At 41.2% G+C, this 14,609-nt stretch overlaps 1 protein-coding gene across 2 annotated transcripts; it reads right to left on the reverse strand.

Moving 5' to 3' along the window:
• Positions 1 to 778: 778 nt before the first annotated feature.
• On the reverse strand, positions 779 to 4,448 carry LOC104102585 (uncharacterized). 2 transcript variants are annotated; one of them, XM_009610330.3, is made up of 3 exons: positions 4,384 to 4,448; positions 2,964 to 3,494; positions 779 to 1,987 (listed from the first exon to the last, which is right to left on the reverse strand). In XM_009610330.3, exons 1-3 carry the CDS (start codon positions 4,402 to 4,404, stop codon positions 1,511 to 1,513), a joined length of 1,029 nt encoding a protein of 342 aa, XP_009608625.1. In that variant the 5' UTR covers positions 4,405 to 4,448; the 3' UTR covers positions 779 to 1,510. The 2 variants fall into 2 exon arrangements, with proteins under 2 accessions (XP_009608625.1, XP_009608626.1); XM_009610331.3 differs by having other exon boundaries at positions 781 to 1,987; positions 4,189 to 4,447.
• Positions 4,449 to 14,609: the final 10,161 nt, after the last annotated feature.

The following is a 14,609-nucleotide window of genomic DNA, read 5'->3' on the forward strand; positions in this document are numbered from 1 at the left end:
TTCTCATTTGATAACCATGTTATAAGCCTTTACCCGTTTCGTCGTGATCCTCTCTTGGCACCCGAGCTTTCCTTAACACTCTTGTGAAACAAATGGCTAAAACCATAATTTTGGGTAGAGATGAGGAACTTAAAAAAGGTATCAAGGCACAAAAAGAGAAAAGAAATGATCTCTATAAGAAGAGAAGGCAAGAAAAGAAAAGAACACAAAAGCAAAATGCAAAAAGTTAATAAGTGGAAGAGTTGAATGGATTCAAAAAGATGTAATGATCCCAAACATGGAGAAATCAAAAAAGGGAGAAAAAGAATGAAATGATCAAGAAAGAGTGATGCTAAGTCTCTCTAGTCCCCAATAAAAAGAAAGTGCCTCTAAGACTTGGCAAAGTGTGAGCCGAGAAATGAAAGATGGAGTGCTTAAGGAAAGGTGTAACCACTTACCCATACGGTATCCTACCCTAACCCAAAAGACTTCATTACATCCCGAAAGAAGTACTACTTGATTCCAAACCGAGTAAACTTACATTAGTGGCGATCTACATGAGGGGCAAGCCTATGGTACTTGAAGCAGTACTTGTGACATTCTCTTGAGAGAGATAAGTGAACCTTTCATAAATCTTTGGATTGAGTGCTAAATTTCTTATGTGAGCTTGGCAAATGGAAAGTAGAGGAGGAAGAGTTTGGAGTCCACCATGGCCTATATTATAGAGCAAGTGTCCTTGATGAGTAAAGTTAATTCTTGAAGCTCAATTATCACATTAGAACTATATGTGCATGAATGTTTAACTTGTCGCCTTGTTGATAATGCACGAGTAGTGTGGGTAATTGTAAGTCCCAGCTGATGTATGGGAGGCTCACTGAACTAATTTATCTGCTTGAGGTCAAGCAAAGACTTAAGTTTGGAGGAATTGATAAATAGGGATTTTGACTGCTTATTAGCACCTTTTAGCTTTTGTTTTGTTCCGAAAGTATTGAGTTGTGTTCCTGAAACTAATGAAATTGTATAAATTGCAGGAATGCTGAAAGTTTGCTCTCCCGCGATGAAATCAGACTCAAAAAGGAGTGTTCCGAAGCACAAGACAATAAAGGGCGCAAAAGCACAAATATTCGATCCGTAAAAGGAATTCTGCGGCCACAGAAGAAATTACGGACTGCAGAATTCCATCTACAACCGTAAACCAAGAATAAAAACCCAATAGGACTTTCAGCAATGTGCGGCCGCAGAACTAGGCTTTTACTGACAAAGATGCAAAGTTCAAAGAATATGCAAGAAGAACAAGTCCTGAAGCCTTTGTGAAATGAGGACCGCACAAGAATTGTGCGACCGCAGAAGTTTCCTCGCGGCCGCTGTTCAGAAATGTGTGGCTTCATAACTCACCTTCCTGCTAGCTGAAGATATTTGCGAACCGCACATTGAATTGTGCGGCCACAGAACCTCCGAGGGGCATTTTTGTTCGTAATTTTTGGCCTTGTATAAATAGACGAGTTTCATAAAATTAGGTCAAGTTTGAACATTAATATTTTGTGTGCGGTCGCACATCGACATTGTCAGAAACCTCTTTCTTTTTCGATCTTTCAAGACCGACAGTTGTAGTATATTCCCATCTGCCATCATTGGGGATATCCTGAACTGGTGCCTCATGTGCCTCAAGGACTGGTGTAGCCGATGGCTCTGAAGCCTGACTAGCACTCTCTGATTCCTCAGAAGTGTTATGAGATGAGGACGGCTCATCCCTGAGTTGGTATCTCTCTTGCGGCCTTGACTGTACGGTCGGATGCTCCTGAACATAGGCTGAGTTGCCCTCCGATGCTTCCCTAGATGGGACATATGAGCTCGTCTCAGAGATATATGCACCTCTCCCTCTGCCGGTTGTAGCTTTCATTATAATTTTCTTTTGTTGTCCAAGGGGTAAGGCACTCTTGCCTCGACCCCGAGAAAGTCCACCTCTTCCTTTAGATGTGTCGCCGCGTCCTCTAGATCGAACCATTGTCTGTATCAAGCAAAGGCGATTGTTAGATGCAATTCAATGTTCAGACATACACAGGAAATATGCAAGTAAGCTATAAACCAGAAGACACAGTGAGGGTACACAGTCAAAACATGCTTGCAGGGAAATAATCTGCGGTCCGCATAATTGTTTTCGCAGCCGCAGATGAGGACTTGCAGACCGCACAATTTTATTGTGCGGCCGTAAAAGTGAAGTGTGGTCTGCACAATTTCACTTGTGGTCACTCCTCTGAAACCCAAAAGATGCCAACTCTCTGATAACAGAGAAATGGCTGATGTGCGGCCCCAACATGATTTATGTGGTCCACACAATTAGACATGCGGCTGCACATTGGTGTCAAAAAGTATAGACTCTCTGATGACAGTAAACATGCTATTCTGCGGCCGCGATGGGAATTCTGCGGTCTGCACATTTTATTTTGCGGCCGTAGATCCCTTCTTCACTGATGCTGCACTAAAATCAATTTCTGCGGACCGTAAAAATTCAGGTGCGACAGCAGAATTCAAAAATTACGAGCAGTTCAATTTTTTCTATCTAGGTTTTTCAATTTTGTGCTCAATTTGACATGGCAACATCATAAAGGCATGAAAATATGTTGACCCATTCCCCATATAGCATGTATTAGTTAACCCATTACATATTTACGCACACATGGATCCATAATTGAATTCTAATGGTAAATGGCCTAAAAAGAACCAAAAACCTACAAATTAAAAGAAAACGATTTACAAGAAATTGAAGCATACCATATGAATGTGTAATGAGTGACTGATCAAAGATGTTGTGTGTGTGGACAGATAAATTCACCAAGAAATTTCAAAAGTGCACTATTCTTTTGTTCAGAGAGTGAAAAAAACGTAATTGTGGCCCTAATCATCAATTTATATGACTTGGTTTACTAAGGGAAAGAAGGGCGAGTGCGGCCACACATTTTTATGTGCGGTCCGCACTCTATTACCTGAAGACATCCTCTCAACATTTCATCTGCGGTCCCCACAACTTTGTGTGCGACTGCAGATTTCATGTGCGGTCGCACATCGACCCTGTCAGAAACCTCTTTCTTCTTCAATCTTTCAAGACCGGCAGTTGTAGCATCTCCCCCTCTTCCATCATCGGGGATATCCTGAACTAGTGCCTCATGTGCCTTAGGGACCGGTGTAGATGATGGCTCTGAAACCTGACTAGCACTCTCTGATTTCTTGGAAGTGCTATGAGATGAGGATGGCTCGTCCCTGAGTTGGTATCTCCCTTGCGGCCTTGACTGTACGGTCGACTGCTCCTGAACAGAGGCTGAGTGGCCCTCCGATGCTTCCCTAGACGGGACATATGAGCTGGTCTCGGATAGATCTGCACCTCTCCCTCTATCGGCTGTAGCTTTCGTTGTAATTGTCTTTTGTTGGCCAAGGGGTAAGGCACTCTTGCCTCGACCCCGAGAAAGTTCACCTCTTCCTTTAGATGTGTCGTCGCATCCTCTAGATCGAACCATTGTCTGTATCAAGAAAAGGCGATTGTTAGTTGCAATCCAATGTTCAGACATACACAGGAGATATGTAAGTGAGCTATAAACCAGAAGACATGGTGAGGGTACACAGTTAAAACATGCTTGCAGGGAAATGATATGTGGTCCGCACAATTATTCTCGCGGCCGCATGCGGCCGCACCTCTAAATCCCAAAAGATGCCAACTCTCTGATGATAGAGCAATGGCTGATGTGCGGCTGCAACATGATTTCTGCGGTCTGTACAATTAGACATGCGGCCGCACGTTGGAGTCAAAAATTGTAGACTTTATGATGACAATAAACATGTTATTTTGCGGCCGCGATGGGAATTCTACGGTCCACCCATTTTATCTTGCGGCCGCAGATCCCTTCTTCACTGATAGTGCCCTAAAATCAATTTCTGTGGACCGCACAAATTCAGGTGCGACTGCAAAATTCAAAAATTATGAACAATTCAGTTTTTTCTATCTAGGGTTTTCAATTTCGTGCACAATTTGACATGGAAAAACATCATAGAGGCATGAAAATATGTTGACCCATTCCCCATAGAAAATGTATTAGTTAACCCATTATATATTTACCCACACATGGATCCACAATTGAATTCTAATGACAAATGGCCTAAAAAGAACCAAAAATCTACAAATTAAAAGAAAAAGACTAACAAGAAATTGAAGCATACCAGATGAATGAGTGTAATGAGTGACTGATCAAAGATGTTGTGTGTGTGAACAGATGAAATCACCAAGAATTTTCGAAAGGTCACTATTATTTTGTTCAGAGAGTGAAAAAATAACGTAACTGTGGCCCTAATCCTCTATTTATATGACTTGGTTTGCTAAGGGAAAAAAGGGCGAGTGCGGACGCACTCTGTTACCTGAAGACATCCTCTAAACATTTCATCTACGGTCCGCACAATTTTGTGTACGGTCGCACATCGACCTTTTCTCTGACAGACTAAATTTCAGAGAGTTGACATTTTCAACCTCTCATTTATGCGGTCTGCAAGCTAATTGTGTGGCCGCAATGTTCTTTTGGTACAACACCTAAGAATGTGCGGTCCGCACAAATCAACTGTAGTCCGCAATTCTTGCAACACTTAGCCAGATTTATGTCCACAATTCCTGCAAGTCACACTCAGCCCTGTAGCACACTTCAAATCAAGTTAGAACAAAAATAACACCTAACTACAAAATAAATAAAAAGGAAAATAAATAGGGGTTGCCTCCCAAAAAGCGTCTGATTTAACATCGTGGCATGACGCAGAATACCATCAATTGAAATGAATGACCGCCACGACGTGGCTATCTCCAACCTTCCCCAAATAGTGCTTCACCCGGTGACCATTGACTCAGAATACTTCATTGTTTTTGTTCTTCAAGTCTAGTGTACTAAAAGGTGTTACACCCACAATTTCAAAAGGACCACTCCATTTAGACGTTAGCTTCCCGGGAAACATCCTCAACCTTGAGTTAAACAACAATACACGATCGTCCACCTTAAACTCTTTTTTTCAATTGTATTTGTCATGAATATATTTCATCTTTTCTTTGTACAAGGACGAACTTGCATAAGCATGGTACCGGAACTCATCCAATTCATTTAAATGTGCAACCCTCAAGTTAGCGGCTACATCCAAATCAAGATTCAACTTCTTTAGAGCCCACATGGCCTTTTGCTCTAGTTCTATCGGAAGATGACAATCTTTTCCGAAAACCAACTTGTATGGCGATATTCCAATAGGTGTTTTGTAAGCCGTCCGATAAGCCTATAATGCATCATCAAGCTTCTTGGTCCAATCCGTCTGATTATCATTAGAGACTTCCACTTGCCCACAAGCTTGTGGGTGATAAGGAGTCGTGACTTTGTGAGTAACACCATACTTGCTAAGCAAAGTATCGAAAGCCTTGTTGCAAAAATGTAACCCCTAATCGCTTATAATAACACGTGGAGTACCAAACCATGTGAAAATATTCTTCTTCAAGAAAGCCGCCACACTTATCGCCTCATTATTGGATAAAGCAACGACTTTAACCCATTTGGACACATAATCAACCGCGACCAAGATGTAGGTATTTTCACAAGAACTCACAAAAGGGCCCATGAAGTCAATACCCCACACATCGAAAATATCAATCTCCAAAATGGTTGTGAGAGGCATTTTATTCTTCTTTGAGATTTCACCGGCCCATTGACATTCATCACATCTTTTCACTAGCTCACTTGCATCCTTGTAAAGAGTGGTCCAATAAAAGCTGCAACTAAGCACTTTGGCTGCCGTTCTTGCTCCAGCATGATAACCACCATTTGGCGAAGAATGATAAGCCCCAAGAATTTCACCTTGCTCTTCTTTCGGTACACATCTTCTAATCACCCCATCCGTACAAATCCGTAGAAGGCATGGTTCATCCCAATAATAATCTTGACAATCCCGTTTGAGCTTCTTCCTTTGGTTTGAAGAAAATTCATCCGGAATGATTCCATACACAAGAAAATTTGCTAGATCCACGAACAATGGCACCTCTTTCATTAAAATATCCAAAAGTTGCTCATTGGGGAAAGATTCATTAACTTCAAGGCCATCATGCAGCCTCCCCTCCTCCTCCAAACGAGACAAGTGGTCCGCCACTTGGTTTTCACTCTTTTTTTTATCTTGGATGTCAATATCAAACTCTTGCAACAAAAGCACCCATCTTACCAACCGAGCTTTGGAGTCCTTCTTTCTCTTAAGATACCGAAGAATCGCATGATCCGTGTGGATAATGACTTTTGCACCCATCAAGTACGGGTGGAACTTCTCAATTGCAAACACAATGGCAAGGAGCTCTTTCTCCGTAATGTTATAGTTGACTTGGGCACTATCCTTAGTCTTACTAGCATAGTAGACCGAATGAAAAGTTTTGTTAATTTGTTTCCCCAAAACATTTCCAACCGCTATGTCACTTGCATCACACATAAGTTCAAAAGGGACACTCCAATTTGGAGTGGTCATGATGAGAGTAGTTGTCAACTTGAACTTCAACAATTCAAAAGACATCATGCAATCATCATTGAAGTTGAACTTAGCATCCTTCTCAAGACGCTTGCACAACAGGTTCACCACCTTAGAGAAATCTTTGATGAAATGTCGGTAAACCCTCGCGTGGCCTAAAAAAATCCGCACACCCTTCACCGAAGTTGGAGGTGGAAGTTTATAAATCACCTCAATTTTTGCCTTGTCAACTTCAATTCCATGCTTTGAATTTTGTGGCCAAGGACAATGCCTTCCTCGACCATGAAATGACATTTCTCCTAATTAAGCACCAAATTTGTTTCTTCACATCTAGCCAACACTTTACCCAAATTTACAAGACAATCATCAAAAGAATCCCCAACTACCGAGAAGTCATCCATGAAAACTTCAAGGTAATCCTTCACCATGTCCGTGAAGATAGCCATCATACACCTTTGAAAAGTCGTCAGTGCATTGCACAAACCAAATCATCTGTTTGAAGGCGAAAGTACCATAGGGACATGTAAAGGTTGTTTTCTCTTGATCTTCCGGAGCAATAAGAATTTGTTTGTAGCCCGAATAACCATCAAGAAAGTAATAGAAAGCACGGCCGACCAATCTATCAAACATTTGATCTAAGAAAGGAAGTGGAAAGTGATCTTTCCTTGTGACTTTGTTGAGCTTGCGATAGTCCATAAACATCCTTCATCCGGTCACTGTTCTTGTAGGAATAAACTCATTCTTCTCATTGGTGACCACCGTCATGCCCCATTTCTTTGGGACACATTGAACTGGAGAATTCCACCAATTATCGGAGATAGGGTAGACCACCCCGGCATCCAACCACTTGATAATATCCTTCTTGACAACTTCTTGCATAGCCTCATTGAGTCTCCTTTGATGTTCAATAGATGGTTTGCACCATCCTCCAACTTGATATTATGCATGCAAAAGGTGGGGCTTAACTCCTCGAATATCCGCCAATGTCCATCCAATAGCCTTCTTCCTCTTGTGTAGCACCGCCAATGTGGAATCTACCTGCACGTTAGTAAAACAAGAGGAAAGAATAACCGGTAAAGTAGAACAAGGGCCAAGAAATTCTTACCGAAGATGTGGAGACAATGGATTCAACTCCAAGGTGGGAGGCTCTTCAATAGAAGGTTTTGTAGGAGGAGTTGTCCTATTTTCAAGATGTTTCCGCCACTGTTGAGGCAGTGCGTCAGATGTTCGCCAACCCAGCCACACCTAGAGATGAGGATGATGAGATTCAGTTGGATGATCTTGAGGGCGATGACATTGCTGGAGACACAGAGATGTCCAAGGATCCATAGGGAGTTTTCTTCACTCTTCCCTCTTTTACTCTTATTTTGCTAAGCATTGGGGACAATACTTACTTTTATTGGAGGGGAGAGGGGTGGAGTTTATTTGATACATTTGGTACTTTGATACATTTGGCCTGTAATAATTTATTGATATTCTCTCTTTTCTTATTTGTATGTATATATCTTCTCTCTATCTTACTATGTAGATTCATTTTATCCTTAGTAGTTTTATTCATTAGATTCTTTATCTTTGTTTTTGCTTATTAGCTTCTATTTATATTTTAGGAGTGTATTAGCTTTTGTTTTGCTTAGTAGATTCTGTTTATATTTTAGTAGATAATAAGCCTTTGGTTTTATTAATGTCACGGTTCTTTCCAAAGGTAGTTTTAGTGTGAATCGGGTGACTCGTCCCAACGATGGATGGCGTGACAACATTCTTAAGGGAATGAGTTCGTTTTTGTGTTTAGGTAATAATAGTAGTAGTATAAAAAGACCTAATTAAGTCATGCTCGAAGAGTCAACCATGCTTCAATTGACACCAACACACTTAACTATGTGCTTATGGTTAGATATAGGGTTTCTGAAAGAAATAGCTCTAGTTAGTAATTTTGTGACTTTTGTGTTGACTTTGGCAATCATCGAGTGGTTTAATTGGACCATAGTGATCTTTAAACTTGAATGTGGTCATAGTGGGCCCTCGACTTTGTCCTCTTTTACAATCTGGTTGCATAAGGGGTGAGATGAATTGTTGTTAGTCCAAGTATCCATGCAAAGGGTCTAGAACTTGCCCCTAATGTGTTTCAAGGCGAAATCCTATGTTTTTCTTGGTTTGAGAAGTGATTGTAGTCTCTACTTGGCCCGTTTGAGTTTTTTATTGCCAACCAATGTCATTATCCCTAGTCAACCCCTTTGAGCCTCTATCCTTTCTCATTTGATAACCATGTTATAAACCTTTACCCATTTCGTCGTGATCCTCTCTTGGCACACGAGCTTTCCTTAACACTCTTGTGAAACAAATGGCTTAAACTATAATTTTGGGGAGAGATGAGCAACTTGAAAAAGGTATCAAGGCACAAAAAGAGAAAAGAAATGATCTCTATAAGAAGAGAAGGCAAGAAAAGAAAAGAACAAAAAAGCAAAATGCAAAAAGTGAATAAGTGGAAGGGTTGTATGGAATCAAAAAGAGGTAATGATCCCAAACATGGAAAAATAAAAAAGGGAGAAAAAGAATGAAATGATCAAGAAAGAGTGATGCTAAGTCTCTCTAGTCCCCAATGAAAAGAAAGTGCCTCTAAGAATTGGCAGAGTGTGAGCCGAGAAATGAAAGATGGAGTGCTTAAGGAAAGGTGTAACCACTTACCCATACGGTATCCTACTCTAACCCAAAAGACTTCATTACATCTCGAAAGAAGTACTACTTAATTTCAAACCGAGTGAGCTTACATTAGTGGCGATCTACATGAGGGACAAGCCTATGGTACTTTAAGTAGTACTTGTGACATTCTCTTGAGAGAGATGAGTGAACATTTCATAAATCTTTGGATTTAGTGCTAAATTTGTTAAATGAGCTTGGCAAATGGAAAGTAGAGGAGGAAGAGTTTGGAGTCCACCATAGCCTACATAATAGAGCAAGTGTCCTTGATGAGTAAAGTCAATTCTTGAAGCTCAATTGTCACATTAGAACTATATGTACATGAATGTTTAACTTGTCGCCTTGTTGATAATGTATGAGTAGTGTGGGTAATTGTTGGTCCCAACTGATGTGTGGATGGCTCGCTGAAATGACCCTTAACTTTTGGAGGTGGGAACTAATTTATTTGATTGAGAACAAGCAAAGACTTAAGTTTGGGGGAGTTGATAAATGGGGATTTTGACTGCTTATTAGCACTTTTTAGCTTTTGTTTTGTTCCGAAAGTATTGAATTGTGTTTCCAAAACTAATAAAATTGTGCAAATTGTAGGAATTCTGGAAGTTTGGTTTCCCGAGAAGAAATCTGACTCAAAAGGAGTGTTTAGAATTACAAGGCAATAAAGGGTGCAGAAGCACAAATGTGCGGTCCGTAGAAGGAATTCTGCGGCCGCAGAAGAATTTGTGGACCGCAGAATTCTATCTGCGGCCGCAAACTAAGAAGAAAAACCCAACAGGACTTTAAGCAATGTGCGGACCACACATGAATTGTGCGGCCACATAACTGGGCTTTTACCGACAAAGATGCAAAGTTCAGAGAATATGCAAGAAGAACAAGTCCTGGAGCCTTTGTAAAGTGCAGACCGCACAAGAATTGTGCGGCCACAGAAGTTGCCTCGCGATCGCAGTTCAAAAATATGCAGCCGCATAACTCACCTTCTTGCCAGGTGAAGAAATTTGCGGACCGCACATACAATTCTGCGGCCGCAGAACCTCCTGAGGGGCATTTTTGTCCGTAATTTTTGGCCTGTATAAATAGACGAGTTTCACAAAATTAGGTCAAGTTTGAACATTTAAAGTTGTTGTAGCCATTTCTTTTTACTACTTTAGGAAATTTTACATTATTTTGGTGTATTAACATTAGATTTCATCATTTTAATCTTTCATTATGGGTTTAATTAGCTTTTCTTCTTTATTCTCTTCAATACCCATTATGAGTAGCTAGATTTTCACTAGGGTTGTGACCCAACCCTAGTGAGTAAACCTTATGGGTGATTAATTAAATGCTTGTTTATGATTGGGTGTTGATTACTTAGCTTAGTTCATGCTTCAATTTTAGAATTAATGGTTGCGAACATTGATTCATGCCTATTTGACTTAGTCTCTACTTGAGAAAGAGAGACCTAATCTAGGATAACTTGGCTAACAAGGAATTAGATTAGTTGAGAGATTGATTAGCCTAACTAAAGAGTTCAAACTAGAGATAGTAAGAACCCGACTTGAGCTCATATCAATTATTTTGTTTGATACCCATTTGGAGTTGAGAAAACCAAATTGTGCAAAATTACTCTCTCGCCGAGAGGTATTGAGTGGGAAACGTAGAGTTGAGAGTTATAATACACCCCAATTAACAAAATAAATGTTAACGTCTTTATCCTATTAGGCAAACACCTAGGTTATGGTCACAGACCTAGGCCTTAAAACTATTTAGAAAAATATCAAAAACATATATCTCTAGTTTATCTACCTTAGCTTACAATCATTAGAGTTATAGTAGAAGTACATATCAAAACCCTGTTGTGGAAGTGCAATTTAAGTAGTCCATTCACTTGCATCAAATATATACTCCTGACACCCCTTATAACTCCCAGTGGATTCGACCCCGACTCATAGTTGGTAATTAGTATTGCATACGAACGCATCATATCTCTTATTGAGGTATGTTGCGGATGTCATCAGTTGTCGCCCTCGCAAAACCGACTGCGAAGATCCCGATACTTGTCGCGATACTCAATGTATTTATATTTCAGTTTCACGAAGATCTCTTTACGCCTCTTCTCCATCCGGACGCCCTCAATCTCCAAAATCATCGTCTGTAAACCAAAAAAAGAGAAGAAAAAAGTCAGAACAAAGAATGCCTGAAAAATAGGAAAAAAGTTCGAATCACAAATACTCACCCTAAGAGTGAGGCCAACAATGCTCCTCGACCAAGCACCGTCATCTATTTCCTTAAGGGTCTTACCCTCAACTTTAAAATAGAGAGGACCAAGAGCACGGACTACCTCCTCGATGTTCACAAATAAGTCACGATCCATAGGGATCGCGATAGTCCTTGTAGACCCATCCAACCTTACCTCGAGCTGAGTTAGCCCATCTCCAATCATCCTTAGGTCATTCGCATCAACATCAGAACCCGATTCATCACCCTCTTCAGCTATGCTTTTGTCCTTTCCGTCAGTAGGCAAAGAGGTATCAGCGGCTGTCCGAGAGGTCAAAGCCTCATCTCACCACGAAGGGTCAAGAACATTGGCAGTCGCCCCCTCAGTCTCCATCCCCTCAGAATGAAGGGATACGTATGCATCAACTACCACCGGCCTCAAAGCCTCGAGACTCTGTTCAACATTATCTCCCACAAAAATCATCGTCGTCTCGCGTAGCAAAAGGTCCCCTTCCGTCACACCAGTGGCCAGGGCAACTCCGTCACCCGCATCCACAGACCTCCTCTTTCGAGGTTGAATATCTTCATCATTGGGCGAAGGCTCACCGTCCTCATCAATGAGAGAGTATAAAGGAGAAGCAGAAATCACAATGGCCGAAGTGGAGGCGAAGACGGAAGTGGCAACGGGTAGAATGGGAACAAAGATAGGATCGGTTGTAGTCGAATCAGGGGCGAAGAACTAAGTTGGATTGGACTTCCTCTTTCGAAACGAGGGCGTAGGAGCTCTCTACCTCCTCGTAGAACCCCTGACCAAAGCTAAAGAAAAACGGGAAAAGAAAAAATCAGCAAAGGTAACAGGCATGGGTGAAGAAATCATGGCGTTAACGGTAGGGAGCAAGTTATCTACCGAGTAAAGAGACGGCCTAAATCTCTGGGAAAAGTTCGACCAATCGCGTATCCTCGACGTATGAGAAAGAATCTGTCTAACCCAATCGGCAATGTGGGCCACCATCTGGAGAGCTCGAGTAGTAGCTGCAGAAAGGAGAAAGTAGATTAATCGACCCGCAGTAAGGAAAACATTAGAAACAAAAAGGTATGTAAACTAATACGAGCACTTACGAGTAGGGTTCCAAGCTTCAGGGAAGCCTGCCGCAGTGGACACTACGTCTTCGGTCCTGACAAAGAAATAGTTAAGCCAAAAATGCTGACTAGCCTTGTCATCCATCATCACCATCAAAACGTTTCCCCCGTGGTGGTGAAGATTTTGCAAAGTCCCTAGATAGAAATGAGGGGCGAAGAGATGGATAAGGTGGCGCATTGTTATGTCGACATAGGCCAATTCGGCGAACTTCGTCAACATCATGACCACCTTAAAAATATAAGGGGCGAGCTACGCTGGGCATACGTTGTAGTAGTGGCATAGCTCTCCTATCAACGGCGGCAAAGGTAACAAATATCCAATTAAGAACGAATATGCGTAAAGGGCGCAGAAGCCGGGACGGTGAAGCCGAACCTCGTCGTCGCCCGCAGGGATCAAGTTCACGTGACCAGGTAGGTCGAGTCTAGCCTTGAGTTCGGTTAATCGCTGAACCATCATCGTGGATTTAAACCTCTCTGTCACCACTTCCGATTCCTTTTGAAAGTCGGGTGTAGCATCGGGACACCGAGGTACAATTTCCTCTATAGTAGGTAGGTTTTTCTCCTCAACAACAGTTCCGCCATCTTCCCCCTGGTCGGGAAAAACGACGTCCAGAGGAATAAAGTGGTCTTTCATATGGACATCTGATGATATGTCAGACATTGTTGTTAAAAAAAGATAGGGAAGCAAAGAAAACAACATAGAAGTTCAAGGGTTCTGCGAAAAAGGTGAAGAATAAGCTTTGGTTATGAAGTAAAAGGAGTTTGGAAAAGTTTCAAAATCAGCAAACCACCCCTATTTATAAGACTTGAGGGCACCAGAATCGAAACGGCAAGCCATGATTAGAACGAAGAACGAAACGGCATAACCAATCAAGGGTCATACGTGAATCGATGCAACACATCAAAAAACGGCGCCATTATGACGCATAACATCATGATGTCACTCTTTCTCTTGGACCAGATGACTTCAACGGACTTCCCGTAAAAATTTGAATTCGAAATGTGCGGCCCTCAAAAAGCCACGTTGCCAGATCGTCACGATCACAACCTGTATAGCCAGCTCGGCAAAACTCGACCACGACTTGCATAGCCAGCTCGGTAAATCTTGACCACAAACGACATTATCCACTCGTCAACCTTGCTCGCGAGGAAAACCTCAATGAGCGGAGGGACTAACTGTATGGGCCAAAAAATATCTTTGATATGGGCAAGCCATGTCAGTATCATTATAGCCTTCATCGACCGCCACGTGCTATCAGTGAGGTCCCCACAAAGAACGGCCTCGGGGTGAAGTATCCTTAAAGCAATGAAAGATGCGGTCGAAGAGTCACCATAGTTCAAGGTCGAGGTCGAGGTCGAGCATCTTAGATAGAATTATAACGATTAGTACTAAGATATGACATAAAAAAGAATATTCTAGTGGATATTCTCTGCACATATACTATTAGGATTTCTAGGAACATGTTCCCTATAAGTAGAAAGCGACACAAGAATAGGGGACATAAGATATTCATTTGTAAAATACACTTTGACTTTATAGAGCGGATCTGATTTTATCACAAGGATACAAAAAGAACCTTTTTCACCAAGATTCTTGTCTAGCATTTTCACTGGATCTAAGAGCAACCTAAGTACTCAAAGACTTATCAATCATTCATCATTATCAGAAAGAATATCCACTGATCTCATACCTTTTCGGGTGACTCACACGTTTTATTTACTTAAATGCCACTTATTGCTATTTATTACTATTTAAGGCCATATTCCATCTTTTTGGATCATTGAACACTGCTGTTATTGTTTATATTTATTGCCATCCGAACAAACATACAAGTTATTTATCACATCAACGACAATTTTGTCTTTAGGATATTATTATTAACTAAGATTCTCTTCTTTGCATAAATCTAATTGGTTGGACCTAGATTTCTATTTTTTTGGTCAAACATTAGGTCAATTTATTTTTCTTACCCTTCTCAGTTTACTCTCTCTTATTTTCTCCTTCCCTCTCTCCAAATTTAGTGTTTACCCAGCCTGTCAACCATACTTTTTCACCCCTACTTTGCTCTTATCTTTTCCTAATA

The sequence above is a fragment of the Nicotiana tomentosiformis genome, chromosome 3 (assembly GCF_000390325.3).
Source record: "Nicotiana tomentosiformis chromosome 3, ASM39032v3, whole genome shotgun sequence".
Classification (NCBI taxonomy): Eukaryota; Viridiplantae; Streptophyta; class Magnoliopsida; order Solanales; family Solanaceae; genus Nicotiana; species Nicotiana tomentosiformis.

Coding starts and splice junctions, on each gene's coding strand:
- LOC104102585 (XM_009610330.3), bottom strand. CDS start 4,404: ATGTTTAGAGGATGTCTTCAG. Junction 3,495..4,383: donor TGTTTAGAGGATGTCTTCAG/GTAACAGAGTGC, acceptor TTCTTGATACAG/ACAATGGTTCGATCTAGAGG. Junction 1,988..2,963: donor TGTTGAGAGGATGTCTTCAG/GTAATAGAGTGC, acceptor TGCTTGATACAG/ACAATGGTTCGATCTAGAGG.